At 41.2% G+C, this 19853-nt stretch overlaps 1 protein-coding gene across 4 annotated transcripts in view; it reads left to right on the plus strand.

Moving 5' to 3' along the window:
* Positions 1 to 19853, plus strand: part of SERAC1 (serine active site containing 1) — a 52967-nt gene that overhangs the window by 11079 nt on the left and 22035 nt on the right. For 2 of the 4 annotated variants that reach the window (XM_014738136.3, XM_001501091.5), the window contains exons 3-8: positions 1068 to 1104; positions 3361 to 3497; positions 4703 to 4792; positions 6124 to 6255; positions 8544 to 8665; positions 10091 to 10219. In XM_014738136.3, the coding sequence (XP_014593622.1) occupies positions 1068 to 1104; positions 3361 to 3497; positions 4703 to 4792; positions 6124 to 6255; positions 8544 to 8665; positions 10091 to 10219 (647 nt within the window). The remainder of the gene's footprint in view (positions 1 to 1067; positions 1105 to 3360; positions 3498 to 4702; positions 4793 to 6123; positions 6256 to 8543; positions 8666 to 10090; positions 10220 to 19853) is intronic. The other 2 variants (XM_023633062.2, XM_070256307.1) reach the window with 1 other exon arrangement.

The following is a 19853-nucleotide window of genomic DNA, read 5'->3' on the forward strand; positions in this document are numbered from 1 at the left end:
GTGCTCTGCTGTGGCGGCCCAGGGTTTTGCTGGTTGGGATCCTGGGCGTGGACATGGCACCACTTGTCAAGCCACGTTGAGGTGGCATCCCGCATGCCACAACTGGAAGGACCTGGAACTAAGATATACAACTATGTACCAGGGGGGATTTAGGGAGATAAAGCAGAAAAAAAAAAAAAAAAGAAAGCACAAAGGCCAAAAGCCATTGTGTGAGGCTTTGTCTTTTCTTCTGGGGAAGGATCCCTCCCTATGCTTCCATCGCTATCTGATTGGTTTGAACTGTGTTGCACAGCCAGCCGTAGCTGCAGAGGAGTCTGGGAATTTGAATATTTTTAGATCGGGTTGACTATTTTTAGTAATCAAGTTATATTAGTAAGAATTAAGGGGCTTACGTGTATTGGATAGGCCACTAGCTATATCTGCCACTAGGAGTTCTTTTTTAATGTTAATAAAATGTTTTCCAAGTTCCAAACAAAAAAATTATGAATAAACTTGTAGAATGTAACCTGTATTTTAAATGGAGCTATGTACATCTGGCACTTAATCACCAATTATAACACTGTTACTTTGAGAAGAGTCATTTTGTGTCCCCGCTTGACAAACATAATCGCTCAGTATAGTCCTAGTAGTGATAGGGAGAGTTCTCCCTGTTCCTTTATTTAACTGGTTGTGAACTGACAGGAGTCAGAGGGAAGTTAGCTCCCCAGATGTGGCATTTGTGGAAGCAGTGTTGGCCTGGCAACGTCAGTGGTGCAGCAGGAACCAGGTCTCTATGATGTGGTGGGCGCTGACAGAATTAGAGGTGGAGGGAGGGGAGAGTGAGTCTGAAATGGGGAGAATACAGAGTACAGATTCTCCTTTCGTACCCAGTGCTTATTGGTTCGTTTGTTTGCATCTGGAGATAGGAAGCCATGTGTTGATAGCAAATGATTATGTTAATGGAAAAATATCAGTAATTTCTTATCCAATTATATTTATTATAGGTAGGGACTTACACTGTTGCCTACTTCCTGTCACATTTAAAAAAGGAAATTCATCACATTGACTTTTTTCCTTTCTTTTTGAAGGAAAAATAATAAAGTTTACTGGATCACTGATTTTAGGGTAAGTGTCAACTATGAAATATTAATTGGCTTCATTATACTACTATTGAAATCTCAATGGAAGTGATTTACAGGTAGCATGGGGGTAGTGAAAAAGGTATAGATTTTGGAATAGACAGGTGGATTCATCACTGGTTAATCACTGGTTCTGCCACTTCAGTGTTGTCTGGATTCAGCTACTTTGCTTTCTGAGGAGTGTCTTCTCTTGGGTCCAAGTGTATGATGGGGATCCACCCTCCTGGCTGTCTTGCTCTGAGGAGAGCACTTGAGACCCCTACAGAGCCTGCACTCTCCACTTAGCTCGCATGCAGTCCAGTCTCTTCTTGTGTTACATTCTAAAGTGGATGAAGAAGGTAAAAATCGACTAGAGTCAAATTATTTTTGAAAATCCTTTAAATCACCATCAAGCTCTTATGAAAAGAAATTGAGCCTGAGGGAGAAAACCAATAGATTGACATCACCCATCTCATTCTGTTTCAGAGGTTAATGCTTAATGAAGGGAGTGACTCTCCTTTCCAAAATTATTTTTCATTCTCTTTTCTTTCTTTTTTTTGAGGGAGGGTTATATATCTTAAATGTATGTCAAATACTACTCTAGTGTTTTTGTTAATAATGCTCTTTTTCACTAGTGTAAATATAAAATCAAGGCTTAGATGCTAAAATGGTAAAAGAGAGAGATTTGGCATTTTATCCAAATACGTACATTTCTCTCTGACACTGTAAAGTAGAGCAAAACGTATTTAGATGATTTTTCTCTCTGGCTCATTCCAGGCAAAAGAGACATGTATGCTCTTTTCCGTAATGCAGTTTCTTTGTTTATATCACAATTATATTCAGAAGTATAGTGAAAATTAATCACAATTTTTTGTAGAGTGCTGTCTTTCATGGCAAGCATGATCAAAATAGTGAACACGTCTGCTCTGTTCCTCTGTGCTGGCCAGTGTCTGGCCTTCCTGTCTTGCCTGCTTTTGCTTTAGGGTGGGAAGCTCAGGAGAGACTTACTGTAACTGAGGTTACTCAGCTCTGAATCCAGACAGACTGCAGCCTTTGTGTCTGGATTTAGGGTGTGTGTACATCAGTCTGATTAGGGGAAAAAACCTCCATTTTAGGGTACACAGTAAACAACATAGTATTTCACATTCAAAACTTGACTTTAGTTGTAACTCTTGGGAGAGGAGAAACTTTCATATGCCGGTGATGGGAGTACAAATTAGCTAATGTTTTTGAAAAAAGTTTGAAAAGGCATTATGTAGTAAAGTTGAACAACATATATATATATTGCCAGAAAGTCTGTAATTCTACTTCTAGATATGTACCCTAGAGGAACACATACACGAGTACAGAGGAGACGTGTAAGATGTGTAACAGTGTTGTTTGTAATAGACTCAAACTAGGAATCCCCTCAATGCCCATCTGTGGTAGAATGGGTGAATAAGTTGTGGTATACCCATACAACGGATGAATCACAGACCACATGAAAACATAAGTGCCTGAGCTCCAGATACGTGCAGCCACGTGGATGATTCTCACAAACGGAAGGCTGAACAAAGGAAGATGTGCAGTGCGATTCCGTTCCTGTGCCGTTCACACACAGACGAAACTAAGCTGTGTTGTTGAAGGATGCACGCATAGTGGTATACTATATACAAAAGCAAAGGTGTTACTATAATAAAAGTCATACTGATAATTAGCTATAGAGGTAAGAGGGCAGGTCAGCATAAGGGAGGGACACATTGTGGGCTTCTGGGGTACTGTTAATGTTCTGTTTCTGCCTGGATATGGTAATGGAGCTATTTATTATTATTTGTTAAACTGAAATGTGTGTGTATACAGTTATACAAATATTTTTTAAGTATCTATAAGTATGTTATATGCACATTACTGTATATATATTATGTTTCTCAATATAAAAGAAAGAAAAAGTTCACTACAAAAAGCTTAATAAAAAGGAGTGGCTCTTGGGCTGACCCCATGCCCAGTGGTTAAGTGGCGTGCTCTGCTTCGCTGGCCCGGGTTTGGTTCCCGGACGCAGACCTACACCACGGTGGTCACACTGTGGTGGCAACCCACATACAAAATAGAGGAAGATGGGCACAGATGTTAGCTCTGGGCAAATCTTCCTCAAGCAAAAGGAGGAAGATGGGCAACAGATGTTAGCTCAGGGCCAGTCTTCCTCAGCTAAAAAACCCAGAAAAGAGTGGCTCTTGTGTTACATTTGGATCATGTATTTATGATGAATTTTTTGTTTCTTTTTAAGAGGTTCTTTATTTCTTACATATGAAGTCCTGGCGCTGAAGAAGTCTTTGACATTAGATACTCAAGTGGTAGAAAGAGAAAAAATGAAGTCATATATATATGTGCACACAGTTTCTTTAGATAAAAGAGAAAATCATGGTAAGTTTATGGTAAAGTAATCCCATCTTTGTAAAAAATGGAAGCCAGTTACTGAATTTAAGAATGAATATTTAAAATACAATAGTAATAAGATGGGTAGAGCTTACTCTAAGAATCACCAAACCTTGTGAGAACCGAGTTCCTGAAGAGTTAATTCAAGACCACATTTGGGACTTCCATGCTAACCCAAGTTTGAAATTCTCCTATAGCTAGGTGAAGTGAAGACGAGCTGGTTGTTTCAGTCTAAGCTTGGAGTTCCACAGTTTACAGGGCCGTCAGTTCACAGGCTGGCCCTCGGTTTGGCAATCACAGAAACATGATTCTGTCCCGTAGCTCAGAGATATTTCTGCTTTAAGGGATTTATTTATTCATGCACACTAAACTCAGGAGATGGATTCATAATTATGAGTATCAACCTACTTATTTACAGAGGGAAAACATCTGTCATAAAGGCTAGAAAACCTCTCTCTACTAGACGGAACATTCCCCTTCTCCATATTTAGCTCACGTGGAAACCTAATTAGTAATCAGGCGATCGCTTGGCGAACGTGAAATTTTAGAGCAGAGCAGTATCCTTTCATCGAGATGTGGGTAGCCCGGTGAGTCTCCACACTTGGCGTCCAGCTGTCTGTCCCTGCGTTGTCAGCCGGAACCGCCACGCCTGGTAGCACATCACGTTCCCTGAGTGCGGCAGGTTCTCCGAGCTGCAGTGGCGCCACTCTGTCCTGTTTGTGTCGTCATTATTTGGCCTTCCTGTAGTTCAACGTGCTGTTATGGTGTGCTAACAATTTCAATGACACAGAATTTTTATAGCTTATAATTTACCTATATAGTGACGCTTAATCTCGTTAGTAAGGTATCTCCAAATTTCGGTTTGAGAGGGGCTATTTTTAAGGAGCATTTTCCTGAATGTAGCTAATCCTGTGTTGTTCATAAGGATTTTTGTTATCTTTAGTTAGATAGTGTTTTTGGTTTGTTTTTACTTTTTCCCTGACTTGGAGAGCAATCTTATTTTGGGATCTAGAGCTCTGTGTTCCCATAATGGTTTTAGTTGCTTTGATAATGACCCAAAAAAAGGAAAAATATGCTATTTTATATTTTCTTTTTGAACAAATTTGGAGTTTAGTTTATATTTCTCTTTGAAGTATTGGAGCGTAGTGTTTAGAGTACACACGTGATTTTGTTTAAATTTGTTATCATTTTAGGAATCACCTACCAGGCAAGAAAAGAGCTTCACAAAGCAGTAAGAAAAGTATTGGCAACATCGGCAAAGATATTACGGGGTCCATTTGCTGGTAAGTATCAAATACAGTCATGCACCGCATGGCAACGTTTCAGTCAGTGGCAGACTGCATATGTGATGGTGGGCCCATAAGACTAGCACCATATAGCTTAGGTGTGTAATGTGCTACATCATCTAGGTTTGTGTAAGTACACTCTATGATGGTCACACAATGACGCCTAATGACACATTAATCAGAACATATCCCCATCGTTAAGCGACACATGACTGTATTTAACTTGGAATCCTTCTCAGTAATCTGAAAGTCATTTGATGATCAACCTGAGATTTTTTTCTCCGTTTCTTATACTAACATTTATTATAGCTATGGAAAATTGAATAACGTTATTCTCTTGGGCTATATTTAATTTTAAGGACTTGATGCCTTAAACAGTTTTCTTCCTCCCATCTTTGTGGATGTATTGTTGTTAGATAGTTTTAAATAAATATTGAGACTAAATATACCCTCGAGTGTTTCAGAATTTAGAGTTTGTTAGAAAATAGCTCCCATGCTTTCTCGTAGTGAGAATTGCATCAAAAATGCAGATTGCACAATCAGGCAAATCTACAACGTGGAGCCAGCTATAAAACAGCTGACGTGACCTCTTTACAAAGTTGGCATCATGAAAAAGAAAAGATGGGAAAATGTTCTAGAATTAAAAGACTGCAGAGACTTAATCAAATCTTGGTTTTAAAAAACAGCTCCAAAGATTTCTGGGATAATTGGAGAAATTTGAATATGATGTTAGACTGGATTTTACATGATTTTGGAAGATTTTTGTTAGTGTTCTTGGCAGTTATAGTGGCGTCATCATTATATAAGAGAATGCAAGCTTACTCTTAGGAGATGCAGGTTGAGCTGTGAAAGGGTAAAATGTCATCATGTCTACAGCTTCCTTTCACATGGTTTAGAAAAAAACTACACTCATGCATGTAAAATAAGCAAATATGGCAAAATGATAACATTTATTAAATCTAGTTTTGGTAAGCATATGGATGTTAATGTATTATTCTTTTAATTCTTCCATATGTAAGATATTTTTCATAATAAAAAACTTTTTAGGGAAAAAGAGCCAAAAAAAAAAAGACCGCATTGTGAAAGCAACATAGTATATAAAACAAAAGCACATACATAGTATACATAATAAATGTAACACAATAATACGACACATCTGAGAACAAGCCTGTGAGTCGTGATCAATACTGGAAATGGATTTAACTCTCCTAGTATAGATTTTATATATATATTTATAAGGACCATCTTAAATAAATGTGAGGATAAAAATGTTCTTCTCGCTGTTCACAATGTTCACTTTGTCTTGTTATTTTTCCCTTTTTCCGAAGACCCTTTTAGTACAGTTGACGTAGAAGATCATGAATGTGCTGTGTGGCTGCTCCTGAGGAAGAGTAAGTTGGATGACAGGACAGCACGATTGCAGGCTGTGCAGGAAATGTCAGAGACCCACCACTGGCATGGTAATGAGACCATCTGAACACATGGCACACCATCAGCCAGCTCCTGATTTCTCATATAGAAGAGAAGGGAATGAGATATTAAGGAAGGAAAATAATTTAGGCAATCTTAAAATATATAAAAAATATTCTCAAAATTTTTAAAAAGAAACTTCAGTGATAAAGTGGAAAACCTACTGCCTGTTAGCCAGATGTATTTGGTAAGAACAGCGTCAAAACAGAGGTAGAGGGGCTGGCCTGGTGGTGCAGTGGTTAAGTTCACATGCTCCAATTTGGCAGCCCAGGGTTCTCGGGTTCAGATCCTGGGCATAGACCTACACAGCACTCATCAAGCCATGCTGTGGCCGCATCCCACTTACAAAATAGAGGAATATCAGTATAGATGTTAGCTCAGGGCCAATCTTCCTCACCAAAAGCAAACAAACAAAAAACTGAAGTAGATATATTTGTCTAACTTTCTACCAGAACAAAGTTTTACTTGATCAGAGAAACTCTTGAAAGAAACTCTTGATTCTGATAGTTATAGCCTAATGTTGTATTTGCATTTTCTTTTGGTTCCTCTTTAGTGAAATACATTTTAATTGCTTGCTGCACTATATGGTTGTATTTGCTTTCACTTTGACAATCGACTTGGTGCTAATACTAATAATCAGTCAACCGTACCTGATTTGTGTATATTATTTTCTAAGGAAGATTTAAAATATTTAAAATATGTAATTGTATTTAATGTCAAGTTCTGCAGTAAAAGCACACGAGTGAGACCTCAGATCTGCTCTTATTATAGTGCAGGAACCCAAGTACATTTTGTTCATAGAATCATCTTATAAAAGTGGGTAAACAAATTCGGGGCTGGCCCCGTGGCTGAGTGGTTAAGTTCGCGCGCTCCACTGCAGGCGGCCCAGTGTTTCACTGGTTCGAATCCTGGACGCGGACATGGCACTGCCCATCATACCACGCTGAGGCAGTGTCCCACATGCCACAACTAGAAGGACCCACAACGAAGAATATACAACTATGTACCGGGGAGCTTTGGGAAGAAAAAGGAAAAAAAAATAAAATCTTTAAAAAAAAAATGGGTAAACAAATTAAAAAGAATAATGTTTTCAAAGAAAAGTCAAGTCGCAGAATAAGATCGCTGCCTCCATACAAGTTAATTAGTTGATTGATTGGTAGCTGTAATTGTAATAATTTATAATGTAAATACAAGCTTACTTAATGTTAGTGGAGACTTAGAATAAAAATCTTTTTCAAAATCTGCCTTCGAGGACTCCTTTTCAGACTTACTATATGAGAAAAATCAGAGTTGGAGCCCTGGCATGTAGCTTTTGGAAGAGTTTCCCACTTGATTCTGAAGACCTCACCCAGGTTATGAGCTGCCATTATTACAAATAACGTCTGCCTCAGTGGTTGCAGTTTTGTTTTGATTCATGTCTTAGTCCATTTGGGCTGCTGTAACAAAATACCATAGACTGGGTGGCTTATAAACAAGAGAAGTTTATTTCTCCTGGTGCTGGAGGCTGGGAAATACAGGATCGGGGTGCTGGCAGACTTGGTGTCTGGTGAGGACCTGCTTTCTGGTTCATAGATGGCTGTCTTTTCACTGCGTCCTCACATGGCAGAAGGGACAAGGGATCTCTCTGAGGTCTTTTTTTATAAGGGCCCTGTTCCCAGTTGTGAGCGCTGCACCATCATGACTTAGTCACCTCCCAAAGGTCCCACCTCCGAATACCATGACATTGGGGATCAGGTTTCAGCATGTGAATTTGGGGGACACAAACATTCATTCTGTGGCAATACATAAAGAATGGAATGGTCACACCATGAAGGCCAAAACCAAGTGCCACCACCTGGAACCTCAGGTTGTTCATGGGCATCGTGGAATGAGTGCCAAGCACTGGACTGTTACCAGTGACAAGAGATCAAAACGCAGCCTCGGGTTTTTGAGGAGTGATCAAAACAGCTTTTGAACACTAGAATTATTTTAAAAAAAAGGAAAGGGAGAAGATGTTAAATTGATTCTGAGCTATCCATTTTCACATTTGAGGTTCATTTTTTTTAAAAAGGTTAGTTAGACTGGTAGACCTAAAAATATGTTAAGGAGAATTGTGAGATCAGTCATGGAAATATTGGCTATTTAGCTTATTGGTATTGTAAATGCAGTTGTAGTTGTGAAAAAACTTTGGGAAATTTTGAATTACAAACTTGTAGTTTACCATTAAATTAAATTGTTCACTTAATCCTTGAAACAACTGTAAGCTACTTTGGGTGCTAATGATGTACTCTTACAATAGATTACCAGTACAGGATAATCGCTCAAGCCTGTGATCCGAGGACTCTTATTGGTTTGGCACGAAGCAAAGAGAGTGATCTTCGCTTTTTTCTCCCACCACCTAGTTTGCCATCTTTAACAGAAGTAAGTAAATAAACCGGTGAGTGAAAAATAGCTTAACATGTCATCTTTACTTTGGGTGCAAAGTAAACATTCAAAAAGCAGTTTGTTGGCTATTTTTCACAAGCAGGTAAACTAGGATATAAACCTGAAATTATGGTTTCCGTACAAAGGTTTCTTGATTCCCCAGGAGATGCTGCTCTCTCTTATGTTATTTTCTCCTTTGGGGTTGGAGTCTCGGTACACCAGAGGGTAACTTCACAGTGTATCAGCAGCCATGAACTGACCCATTGTCCTGAGGTTGCTATAGATCAGTTTTTCGCAACCTCAACACTATTAACCTGTTGGGCCAAATAATTGTGTTGCTGGAGGCTGATCTGTACATTTCAGGGTGTTTAGCAGCATCCCTGGCCTCTGCTTGTTAGATGCCAGGAGCACCTCCGGAGCTGTAACAACCAAAAATGTCTCCAGATATTGCTGAATGTTTGCTAGGGTATAAAACAGCCCCTGGAGAACTACTATGTATAGATATTAATGTATTACTATACATATATATTAGTTATTAACCACTCATGTAGATATTAGAGCATATTTCTTGAGCGCTTTTCCTAGAAAATGAAAATCTGAAAACTTGGGGCTGCCCCGTGGCCGAGTGGTTAAGTTCACGTGCTCTGCTTCCGAGGCCCAGGGTTTCACTGGTTTGGATCCTGCACTTGGACATGGCACTGCTCATGAGGCCACGTTGAGGCGGTGTCCCACATGCCACAACTAGAAGGACCCACGACTAAAAAAAATACACAACTGTGTACCAGGGGGCTTTGGGGAGAAAAAGAAAAAATAAAATCTTTCGGAAAAAAAGGGGGGGCCAGCCCCGTGGCCAAGTGGTTAAGTTCTCGTGCTCTGCTTCGGCGGCCCAGGGTTTCGCTGGTTCGGCTCCTGGGCGCGGACATGGCACTACTCATCAGGCCACGTTGAGGCAGCGTCCCACATGCCACAACTAGAAGGACCCACAGCTAAAATATACAACTATGTACTGGGGGTATTTGGGGAGAAAAAGCAGGAGAAAAAAGAAGATTGGCAACAGTTGTTAGCTCAGGTGCCAATCTTTAAAAAAAAAAAAAAACCTGAAAACTTGCAGTTTTTGAAAAATAGAAAAATGAATATACTAGATGTAAGTTGTTAGAGAAAATCAGATATTAATGAGTTCTGGATTTTCAAAGCCAGCTTTAGTTAGAAAGAGGGTAATAATCCATTTTGAGTCAGGATGTGGAGTAGCCCGTAAGGTGCAAATCTAGAGCTGTACTTTGCAGTTGGTCTTTCAGATCAAGGTAGCAGACATGAAAGTACAGAATTCAAAATTAAATGATTCTCTCTTTCCCTGGGTGAGTCACTGTTTTCAAGACTAAAAGCACTAATTTATCTGCTGGTTTTCTTTTCCTTTTGTTTCAGGATTATTCCATTGAAGAAGAGCTCAGACAGTTGCTGGCTTCTTTACCTCAAACGGAGCTAGATGAGTGTATCCAGTATTTTACATCTCTGGCTCTGAGCGAAAGCAGTCAAAGCCTAGCCGCTCAGAAGGTTAGCTCCTCTATTCATTCAGTAAATATGTTTGAGCGCCCAGTCTTCCCGGGGTATTGTGCCAGGGGATGTTGACTAGTCATTCCTCCAGGAGCCCTTCCCTCTGCTTAAGAGTCACGTGAGGCTTCCCGGGAGGTCACTGTGAAGTTGCATCTTGAAGAATGAATAGGTGGTGTAGTACAAGGTTTTAGATAGCACCTGTATGCTGCCGATGCCTGAACTGATATCTCTAGCCCCATGTTCTAACCTCAGCTCTACATTTGAATATTCGACCTCCTACGTGATGTCTCTATTTGGAGGTATAATGGGTGCCCCCAACCTAACGTGGAACCCACCCTCCCTCCGCAAAGCTCTTCCTCCTTTAGTCTTTTCATCTCAGTGAGTGGCAGAGTGTCCACCTAGCTGCTTAAGCTAAAGGCTCAGAATTCTTTGTTCCTTTCTTCCATGTCCAAATAGTCACCACTTCCTGTGAGCTGTCCTTGAATCCACTTGTCTCACCATCTTCACTGTAGCCATCTCCTCCTGGCCACCACCGCCTCTTTTTCATAGTGATCTTCTTGCATCTTGGCTTCTATTCTTCCATTTAAAAAATAATTGTAAAGTCTCCTGTAGTCTTCTATTATTTCAGTTTCCTGGGGTGTCAATTCCTGTTTATGATGGCATTGACTCGCCCTTATGTTAGATTGTGGATTAGCATGGGTTATGCATTTCTCCTGTGAGCGCCCCTTTAGCTGGACTGATTGTTTGCTATGGGAGTTCCCAGCATCCTGGATCATACATCTGTACCCACAGAGCAGTTTTGTTGGATACCCCAGGAGTTTCACTGTTACTGGACTAGTTTTTTATATTAACTCCTTAGTTTGGTATTTCTGTAGCACATAGGGAGTGTAAATTCAGATACATCTGTACATGGCATGGTCTTAGGATTGTGCTTTCTCACCCAAAGCCCCAAGCAGAAACAGGCTTTCCTGTTGCTTTCACGGGCTGGTGGGCAGAGTTCTTCTAGAGCGTCTTGTAGAGAGGAGGTAACCCTCATGGAGTGTGAGACCCAGAACCACATCTGCTGCCCTGAACGAGAGTGTTAATAGCCCATCCCACGGGGGCTGCAGGCATTTTACACCATCCCCCGTGTGCTTACCACTTCTGCTGGACAGTCTGTTTTCAGTTCCAGCACCCCAGGCCTCCCCTTTATTTCTTCTTCTTTTCTTTAGAGCTTGGCTATGTTTTAAAATAGCTTTTATTGTATTTTATCAAACATTTCTACATGTTTCTCATGGGAGGGGTTCACTGGAAGCCTAGCTCACCACCTTGCTGGATCCAGAAGTTTCCTCATCACATCTCCATCACTGCTCAGCTAGACGCTCCTCACTTGTCTTTCTAGTCGCGTGTCCTCACACCAGTCAGAGTGGTTTTTTCTTTTTTCTTCTTTTTTTTTTTCTTTTTTTTTTTAGGAAGATTAGCCCTGAGCTAACATCCGTACCCATCTTCCTCTACTTTATAGTAGCGTGGCACAGCATGGCTTTGGCAAGTGGTGCCTTGTCCACACCCGGGATCCGAACCTCGGGCCACCGAAGTGGAACTTGCGAACTTAACCGCTGCACCACCGGACCGTCCCCCAGAGTGGTTTTTTTAAAAGCATGAATTAGATTCTGTCACGCTCCTGCTTAAAGCCCTCCAAATGGCTTCCCATTACATGTTAAGTCCGAGCCCTTTACTTTTTGTGATCAAAGCATGGACTGGCCCTTGTTCACCAGCGTGGCTGCCCCCAGGAATGGTGATGAGATTGGCAGGAGGGCACCAGTAGGCACAGTTATAGATGTAAAGTTTGTGGCAAACGGTACAAAAACTGAAGGGGACCGTAGCATTGGTCAGCAGGGCGCGGCATGCTCTGGCTGAGGTGCAGCCTCCTCACAGCTCTCAGAGTGCCCCACAGCCGTGCTCCTGTCCCTTGGAGGAAGACTGCCTTTGGACTTGAAAAGTCTTTTTGAGAGGGATTTTTACGTTCTGTCTTCCTGCATACCCAAATCCTACTGTTTAGCTATGGGCCGGTTCACTAGGTGCAAATAACTGGTAGAAAACTGCTCTAATGCATCGCAGAGGGCTGCTTCTGGGGGGTCAAAGGACAGTGTCCTAGACGTAGCATCCTAAAGAGACTCCAACTCTAGGCCCACCCACGGGCGATTACTGAATTCCAGTGTTCTTGTGCTATCATCTCAGCAAGCTTGTCTCCATAAAATGTCTCATATCTCCAGGAGAAATGAAAACATGTTACCATCACTATTACTACAATAACTATATAATCTACTCAATGGGAAGAAAGTATTTCATCAGTAAAATCAATCATAGTATTCTATATTCTTTACCAATTGAATGATTTGTCTTTTTCTCATTTCCCTTTTCATGAGAAATTAGTGACACATCAGTAGATATGACTTCTCTAGTATACTTTATAATTTTCCCTTTGGGCTGTGTCTTGGAATTGCTCCAGTGAATTGTAATTATTGTTTCCTTTTTGGTGTTCAGGGTGCTGCTGCCTGGCCACTAGAGCCCTTTCTTTAGGCTGACCCCATTATTCTTTTTAATGCCATCGTCAAGTTGGCTGTGAAAGCACCTTTGTTTCCTGACAATAAGATGTCCCTGGCTCTTCTTGATTCTTCCTGCCCTACAGCATGAATCGGCTGCTCCTTCAAGGAGATCTGGTTCTTCTTAGTGGAGAATAGTATTAGAGTCCAAAACACAGGCACTAGGGTACATACTGAATTGTTCTACATGGAGGTAGAGAAGGTGGACCCAAGGGTCCTAGCTACCTAAGTGACAGAGCAGAACAATTACCTGTTTCTTAATAGGCCTTAAATTCATGATGATATTTCCAGTTTAAAAATATATAATTCATTGGGTTTTAGTATACTCGCAGAGTTGTACAACCATCACCACTGGCTAATTCCAGGACGATTTCATCATCCCCAAAAGAAGCCTGAACCCATTAGCAGTCACTCTTCATTCCCCCAACCCCCCTCCTACTCCCTAGCCCCTGGCAACCACTAATCTACTCCCTCTCTCTATGGATTTGCATATTCTGGACATTTCCAGATGTATCATCCAGTGGTATGGATATCGATGGTATCATGGAAATAGTGTCATCTAGTATGTTGCCTTTTGTTTCTGACTTCTTTAACTTAGTATAATGTTTTCAAGGTTCAGCCACGTTGTAGTGTGTATCAGTACTTCATTCATTTTTATGGCCAGTAATATTCCATTGTGTGGGTATACCATTTTGTTCATACATCCACCAGTTGATGGATATTTAGGTGCTTTCCACTTTTTGCCTATTATGAATCATGCTGCTGTGAACATTTGTGTACAGGTTTTTCTGTGGGCGTATGTTTTTAATTCTCTTGGGTATGTACCCAGGAGTGGAATTGCTGGGACGTGTTGTGGAATCTTCATTCTGGTTTTGGTTTGCATTTGCTTAATGATTAATGATATGGAGCATCTTTTCATGTGCTTATTGACCATTAATGTATCTTCTTTGGAGAAATGTCTATTCAAATCCTTTGTCCATTTTTTAATTGGGTTACGTGTCTTTTTATTGTTGTGAGAATTCTTTATATATTTTAGATATAAATCCCCTATCAGATATATTGTTTGCAAATATTTCTCCCATTTTGTGGGTTTTTTCACTTTCTTGATAGTGTCTTTTGCAGACCAACATTTTTAATTTTGATGAAGTCCAGTTTATGCATTTTGTTCTTTTGTCGCTGTGCTTCTGGTGTCATATCTATGAGACCGTGGGCCTATCATTGTGAGTGATTTCTTCCATTTTCCATAGCCTTCCCTTCTCTGTTCTCAGGCTCCCTTTGTCATCTGGGAGCCAGGGAACACAGCCTCAATTTCAGCAGGTCTTGTCTAACTTCTGATAGTTTCAGCTTGGCCAGGACCAGGCTATGGATGGACAGGGTCAGTGGGCACAGTCAGGGTGGGCACGGGATGCCTCGCTGCTCTCTGCCAGGGTGTCCCACCCGCTTCCATCTCCCACTGCTGCCACTCACTTCTCCCTTGTTCTCGCGCCACAGCTCCGGCTGCCTGGCCTGATGTTCTTTTTCAGCCGGAAAGATTTCCTTCTGCTCATTCCTATTTAGTCAACATCCCTCTACCTTCTAGGGTGTTCTGTCACTTCTATAGCATTTAATTACCTTTTGCTAAGTGAAGAGAGAGAAAGTGGTTTACAACACTCTGCTACTTCTTTGTCTACCCAGGAGTCATGGCCTCGGCCAGCAGTTTAAAGAGTTTCGTAGTTTCAGCTGACCCTGTGTGTGCATAATTAACATGTCATATGTGTGTGTTAACATTTACCACCTTGGAGAGGATGTGGGTTTCCTGCCACCTTCCCCATTGCCCCTCCCCCACCCGTCTCACTGGCCCGTTCTAAACGAGATCTTCCCCTAGACAAAGTGATGTCTGAGAAAGTAATTCATAGGACCTTTCAATTGCATTATCTTGACACTCTTACAATTCAGTATATTTAGGAATCATAGATCACAATGGAAATAATGAAACTGATTCTTAAAACATTTCCATCTGGGGCCAGCCTGGTGGCATAGCAGTTAAATGCACACGTTCCACTTTGGCGGCCTGGGATTCACTGGATCGGATCCCAGGTGTGGACCTAAACACCACTTATCAAGCCATGCTGTGGCAGGCATCCCAAATACAAAGTAGAGGAAGATGGGCGTGGATGTTAGCTCAGGGCCAGTCTTCCTCAGCAAAAAAATTGGTGGCAGATGTAATCTTCCTCAAAAAAAAAATTCCATTCTATTTGGGCAAATCACATGCACACATAGATCTATCCTTTAAGTAGAAATTTCAGAAAGAAATTGTTTTTGGTACTTTTAAAAAAAAAACCCACTGAGTGCTTTGTGTTTAATGAAGTACTTCTGGTTTTCTACTTGGAAGATGCTGCTTTCGCTTTGATTTGGGTCCCTGTCCTCTGAACATGTTTTTTTTTAAATAAGAAGCAGCACATCTTTAATTTAATATTTTAAAAAATATTTAGTTTCACTTCTGAGGTTCCATCTCATCAGACCAGTAAGCAACTCCATTCACTTATTCTTGTTTCTCCCCATCCTCACCCCGGTTTAGTCAGGCTTCGTGCATTTTTTCCACGCCAAGAAGTTGGGGGCAAAGGGATAGGAGGGGTGTCCATCTGGTTTTTAGTGATCTATCTGACCAGTTTATGACACACTTGCCCTGTGACAGTCCCCAAGCACCCTTCAAGGGGCAGTATGCTGCTTCTCTGCAAAACTGCTCACGTGGAGAGGTCACTCGAAGCCTCAGCAGAGAGCCTACACAGTTGTTTTTGGTTTTAGAGCAAGGATTCTTCGTCTTTGTACACCATGGATCCTTTTGGTGATTGGGTAAAGTCTATGAACTCATTTCTAGATGTATCAGATACAGTACATAGGATTACAAAGGAAACTAATTATATTGAAATATTGTGACCAAAATAAAAAACAAATTTGTGATATAATTAATAAATGTGCTTATTATTAATGCATTAACAAGAAAATACATTTAAAACAGGAAAGTTGAAGTTTATTTAAAAATATTTTAACTTTTACTTTGAAATAATTTCAGACTCAAAGAGTTGTAAAAACTGCATGTCACTAAGATTCACCAGTTATGAACATTTTATCCCATTTGTTTTATCACCCCCCATTTACTTTCCCTCTCTATAGATATATATGTCTGTTCACACACGTTTACTGTTTTCCTCCCTGAAGCATTTGAGACTTAGCTGCAGAAACGATGCCCATCACCTCTCAACGCTTAAGCATGTATTTCCTAACAACAAGGACGTTCCCTGACATCACCACAGTGTAGCTACAAGCTCAGAAAGTCAACAGTGGATAATACTGTTATCCAGTGTAGACTGCATAGTTGAACTTTGCCAGCTGTCTCAGTAATTCTTTCATGACAGGTTTTTTCTTTTGTAAATCTGATCCAGGATCTAGTCTAGGATGAAGCATTGCATTTGATGGCCATGTCTGTTTTGTCTCCTTTTATCTGGGAAAACGCTTCAGCTTTTCTCTGTCTTCGTATCGTTCACGTTTTTGAAGAGTACAAAGCAGTGGTTTCGAGAATGCCCTCAGTTCATCGTGATTGGATTCAGGTTGTGCTTTTATCACAGGGACACAGTGTCCGTGATTTTGTGCCCTTCTCAGGGCATCACATCCAGAAGCACATGTTGCCAGTTGGTCCCTTTATTGTTGATGTTACCTTTCCAGGTTCTCTGCTTTAATGTTAACATGTTTTGTTTGTAATGAATACAGGATCTGTGGGGAGAGGAGATAATTTTGAGACTATTAGACTACCCAGTTTCTCTTCAAACTTTCAGCCAATGATTTTAGTGTCTTTTGAATGAATCTTGCCTGAAAAGCAGTTATTATTGGAATGTTGCAGAATGGTGATTCCCACGCCCCATCCCCAATTCCATCATTCTCTCTTTACTTGTCAGTAATCTACTGTAAGGAAAAGCTTTCCTTCCTCCTTCTCCTCCCCGCCCCCCGCTTCCTTTTTTCCTGGTCCGTGGGTCCATGGGCTCATGGATTGTTATTTTATTCACTAGATTATAAACCATTGCTGTTATTATTCATATTGGTGCTCAGGTTGCCCCAGATTTGGCTATGGCTCCCACGTCTTTTGGAAATGTCTCCTTTATTTTTTGAGCACTGCTGTATTTTCTGGCATTAGAAAATGTTCCAGCTCATCTTAAACTTTCTCTGCTCCGGCCGTAGAATCAGATGATTCTTGAAGAAGTTCTGGTTTGTTCTAGGGCTGATCGTTTTTAGAAACTGAGTTCTGGGGCTAAGGAAGCTCATTGGTACTCTTTAAACCCTTTCGGTGGATAGAGTTGGGGAAAACGGCTGTTTCTTGTGGTTTAATTCAGTGTGTAAATTTTATTTTTTAAAGATGTATCAGTGTGAATGCTGTTGTTGCTTAACTGAATAAGAACGTTAAACTGAGGACTAGTCTCTCCATGAATGGATCTCAAATAGTTCTTGCTAGGGGGACACTGGATGCAATGTTGATTCTGGGTCGCCAGTCTGAGAATGTGCAGTTGGCGTCCAAAGGAACAGTGAGCGTAACATTATTTCCAGATGGCTGCAACAAGTAAGATGTGATATGAAGATGTCTGCACTTTCTCTTGCTGACTGTCACACAGACCACAACTGTCACTCTGGTTTATCGTCCACGTTTGTGACTGAATACGATGCAAAGTTTCAGTTAGAGGTTAGGAAGATAAAGGTGTAATTTTTGCCCCTCCACCCTACCTGAATTCTATCTACCCCAGACCCTTAAGGATGACCCAGGGTTAAAAACTCGTGCTTTAGAATGAACATCGTCTTTAAGCCCAGTTAGTTTGCACAAATTTCAGAGCTGTAAACTTGTAATTTTTTACGAAGAAACAGCAGAGATTAGCTCTTCTGCGTAGCATAACAAAGGGACCCACAATTAGAAGCAGTGTCAGACCACCTGCCCCCTGCTCCCCGCCCCGGCGATGATCTGCCTTCCCGCCGGTTGTCCCTCTGCTCTGTTCCTCGGAGAACTGGGGCGGGGAGAGCGAAAGCGCTTCTCAGTTTTACTGTCACCTCCTCCCCGGCAGCTTTCCGCATCTGCCTGGGATTTGCTGACTACGATTCTGTAGGTGGCTGGGGGACAGGGTGAGGTGGTCCTCGGGCCTCCTACTAGCCCAGATGTTACCGTCAAGATTGCTCCTTCTGGGGCTGACCTACTAGCACAGCGGTTAAGTTCGCACGTTCCGCTTTGGCGGCCCGGGGTTCGCCGGTTCGGACCCCAGGTGCGGACATGGCACCGCTTGGCAAGCCATGCTGTGGTAGGCGTCCCACATATAAAGTAGAGGACAATGGGCACGGATGTTAGCTCAGGGCCAGCCTTCCTCAGCAAAAAGAGGAGGATTGGCAGCAGATGTTAACTCAGGGCTAAGCTTCCTCACAAAAAAAAAATATATATCGTTCCTTCTTTGATGTCACAATCCAGTTTTCAGTCTTGTTTTGTTTTTGTTACCATCTGGACACTTGCAGTCAATCAGCTTGTCTCCAGTTTCAGCCCCTCTTAGAGGACCTCAGGCGCCTGTGATCTAGAGCCTAAGGAAGCAACCAGAGATGCAGAAGGTTGGACATTCTGGATTGTGATGTCTCTTTGATCTAATATGGCAAACCACCTGCAGTCAAGAGAACAGTGGATATGGTGCATTGAAATGATTTTCCATCATAAAGCTTTTGTGACCTTGGCTTAAGGACAATCCAACTAAAATCTTGAGCAATTCCAGTATTATCATCTTCCCCTGTAATTTCCCGAAGTCTCTCTGAAATCATCTCAGCTATTAGAGTCTGAAGTCCTTGCATCCCAACACTTCTGCATTCATCTCCCTAAGTATAGCAATGTGTTGTGATTGAGAGAAAGATGCCGACAGACACGGTTTAAAGATGGGAGGTTTCTATAATGCCTGAGGATTTGGAAAGCTACAGAGATGGTTACACAAAACAGGAGACTGTGCAGCTTGCTTTCAGATGGATGGACAACCTTAGGTCGTGCAAGTTCCCCAGGAGGTACATTCTGTTGGAATGAACCCATCATTGTCATCTGCAAACTCCTTGCACTTTCCCTCCTCCCGACTTTGGTTATGGGTAAATCTGCTCGTCACATGTAAGTAACAGGGACAAAGCAAACCCAGCTCAGTTCAAAGTGTTTTCCAGGAGAACAGGTAATTATTTTCAGATGTCACGTCTCATAGCCAGCTTTGGCTTCAGCTTGCTGAATCTGTTTCTTCACTACCTTTGTAACTGTCCCCTTTCTTTCTCCCCTCCCTTATGCTCACTGTACTCCAGCCACACTGGCTTCTCCTCTCCGTTCCTTGAATTTGCTAAGTGTGTATCTGCTTGTGTTGCCTCTGCCTGGAATGCTCTGCCACCAGCCTGTCACATGGCTGCCTCCCTCTTGTCCTTCAGATCTCAGCTTGTCAGCTCCTCTGAGAGACCTTCCTCCTTATCTCACCTGTTTATTGCATTTATTGCCCTTCATAGTATTTATCCCATTCTGTAATTATTTTATATATTTATTTTCTTGCTTATTTATTTAATTCTCTTATTCTCTTCCAGTAGTCTATAATTTCCCCAGGCCCAAATACAGTACCTCATATGCAATATACTCCCAATAAATATTTATTGAATAATGAATGGGTGAATCATGACATTGCTCAAAGAGCTGGGCTGTGCACAGACTGCTCTATACTTAGATAACAACAGGCGTATTTCTATTATGAGTCAAAGTATTTTGTATGACAAAGACAAAAATAGAGGAACCTCCAAGGGTTGTGTTTAATTGGAATGTAGATTAGATGGTAAGAAAATATCCATTTTGTATTAAATCATTCGGCTGTTATAAACTTGTTGAAATGCATTTGAAAAATACCATGTTAACTCATAGTAATGTTGTGTCTAAATTTGAGAATCATAGTAAATTATTCATAAAAATGCTTTGTTACATACCTGTATTTAACACTATATAATGTGGATGTAAATTCTTTAGTAACTTACTTGATTAGTTAGCATCT

This window comes from Equus caballus, chromosome 31, assembly GCF_041296265.1.
Source record: "Equus caballus isolate H_3958 breed thoroughbred chromosome 31, TB-T2T, whole genome shotgun sequence".
NCBI lineage: Eukaryota > Metazoa > Chordata > Mammalia > Perissodactyla > Equidae > Equus > Equus caballus.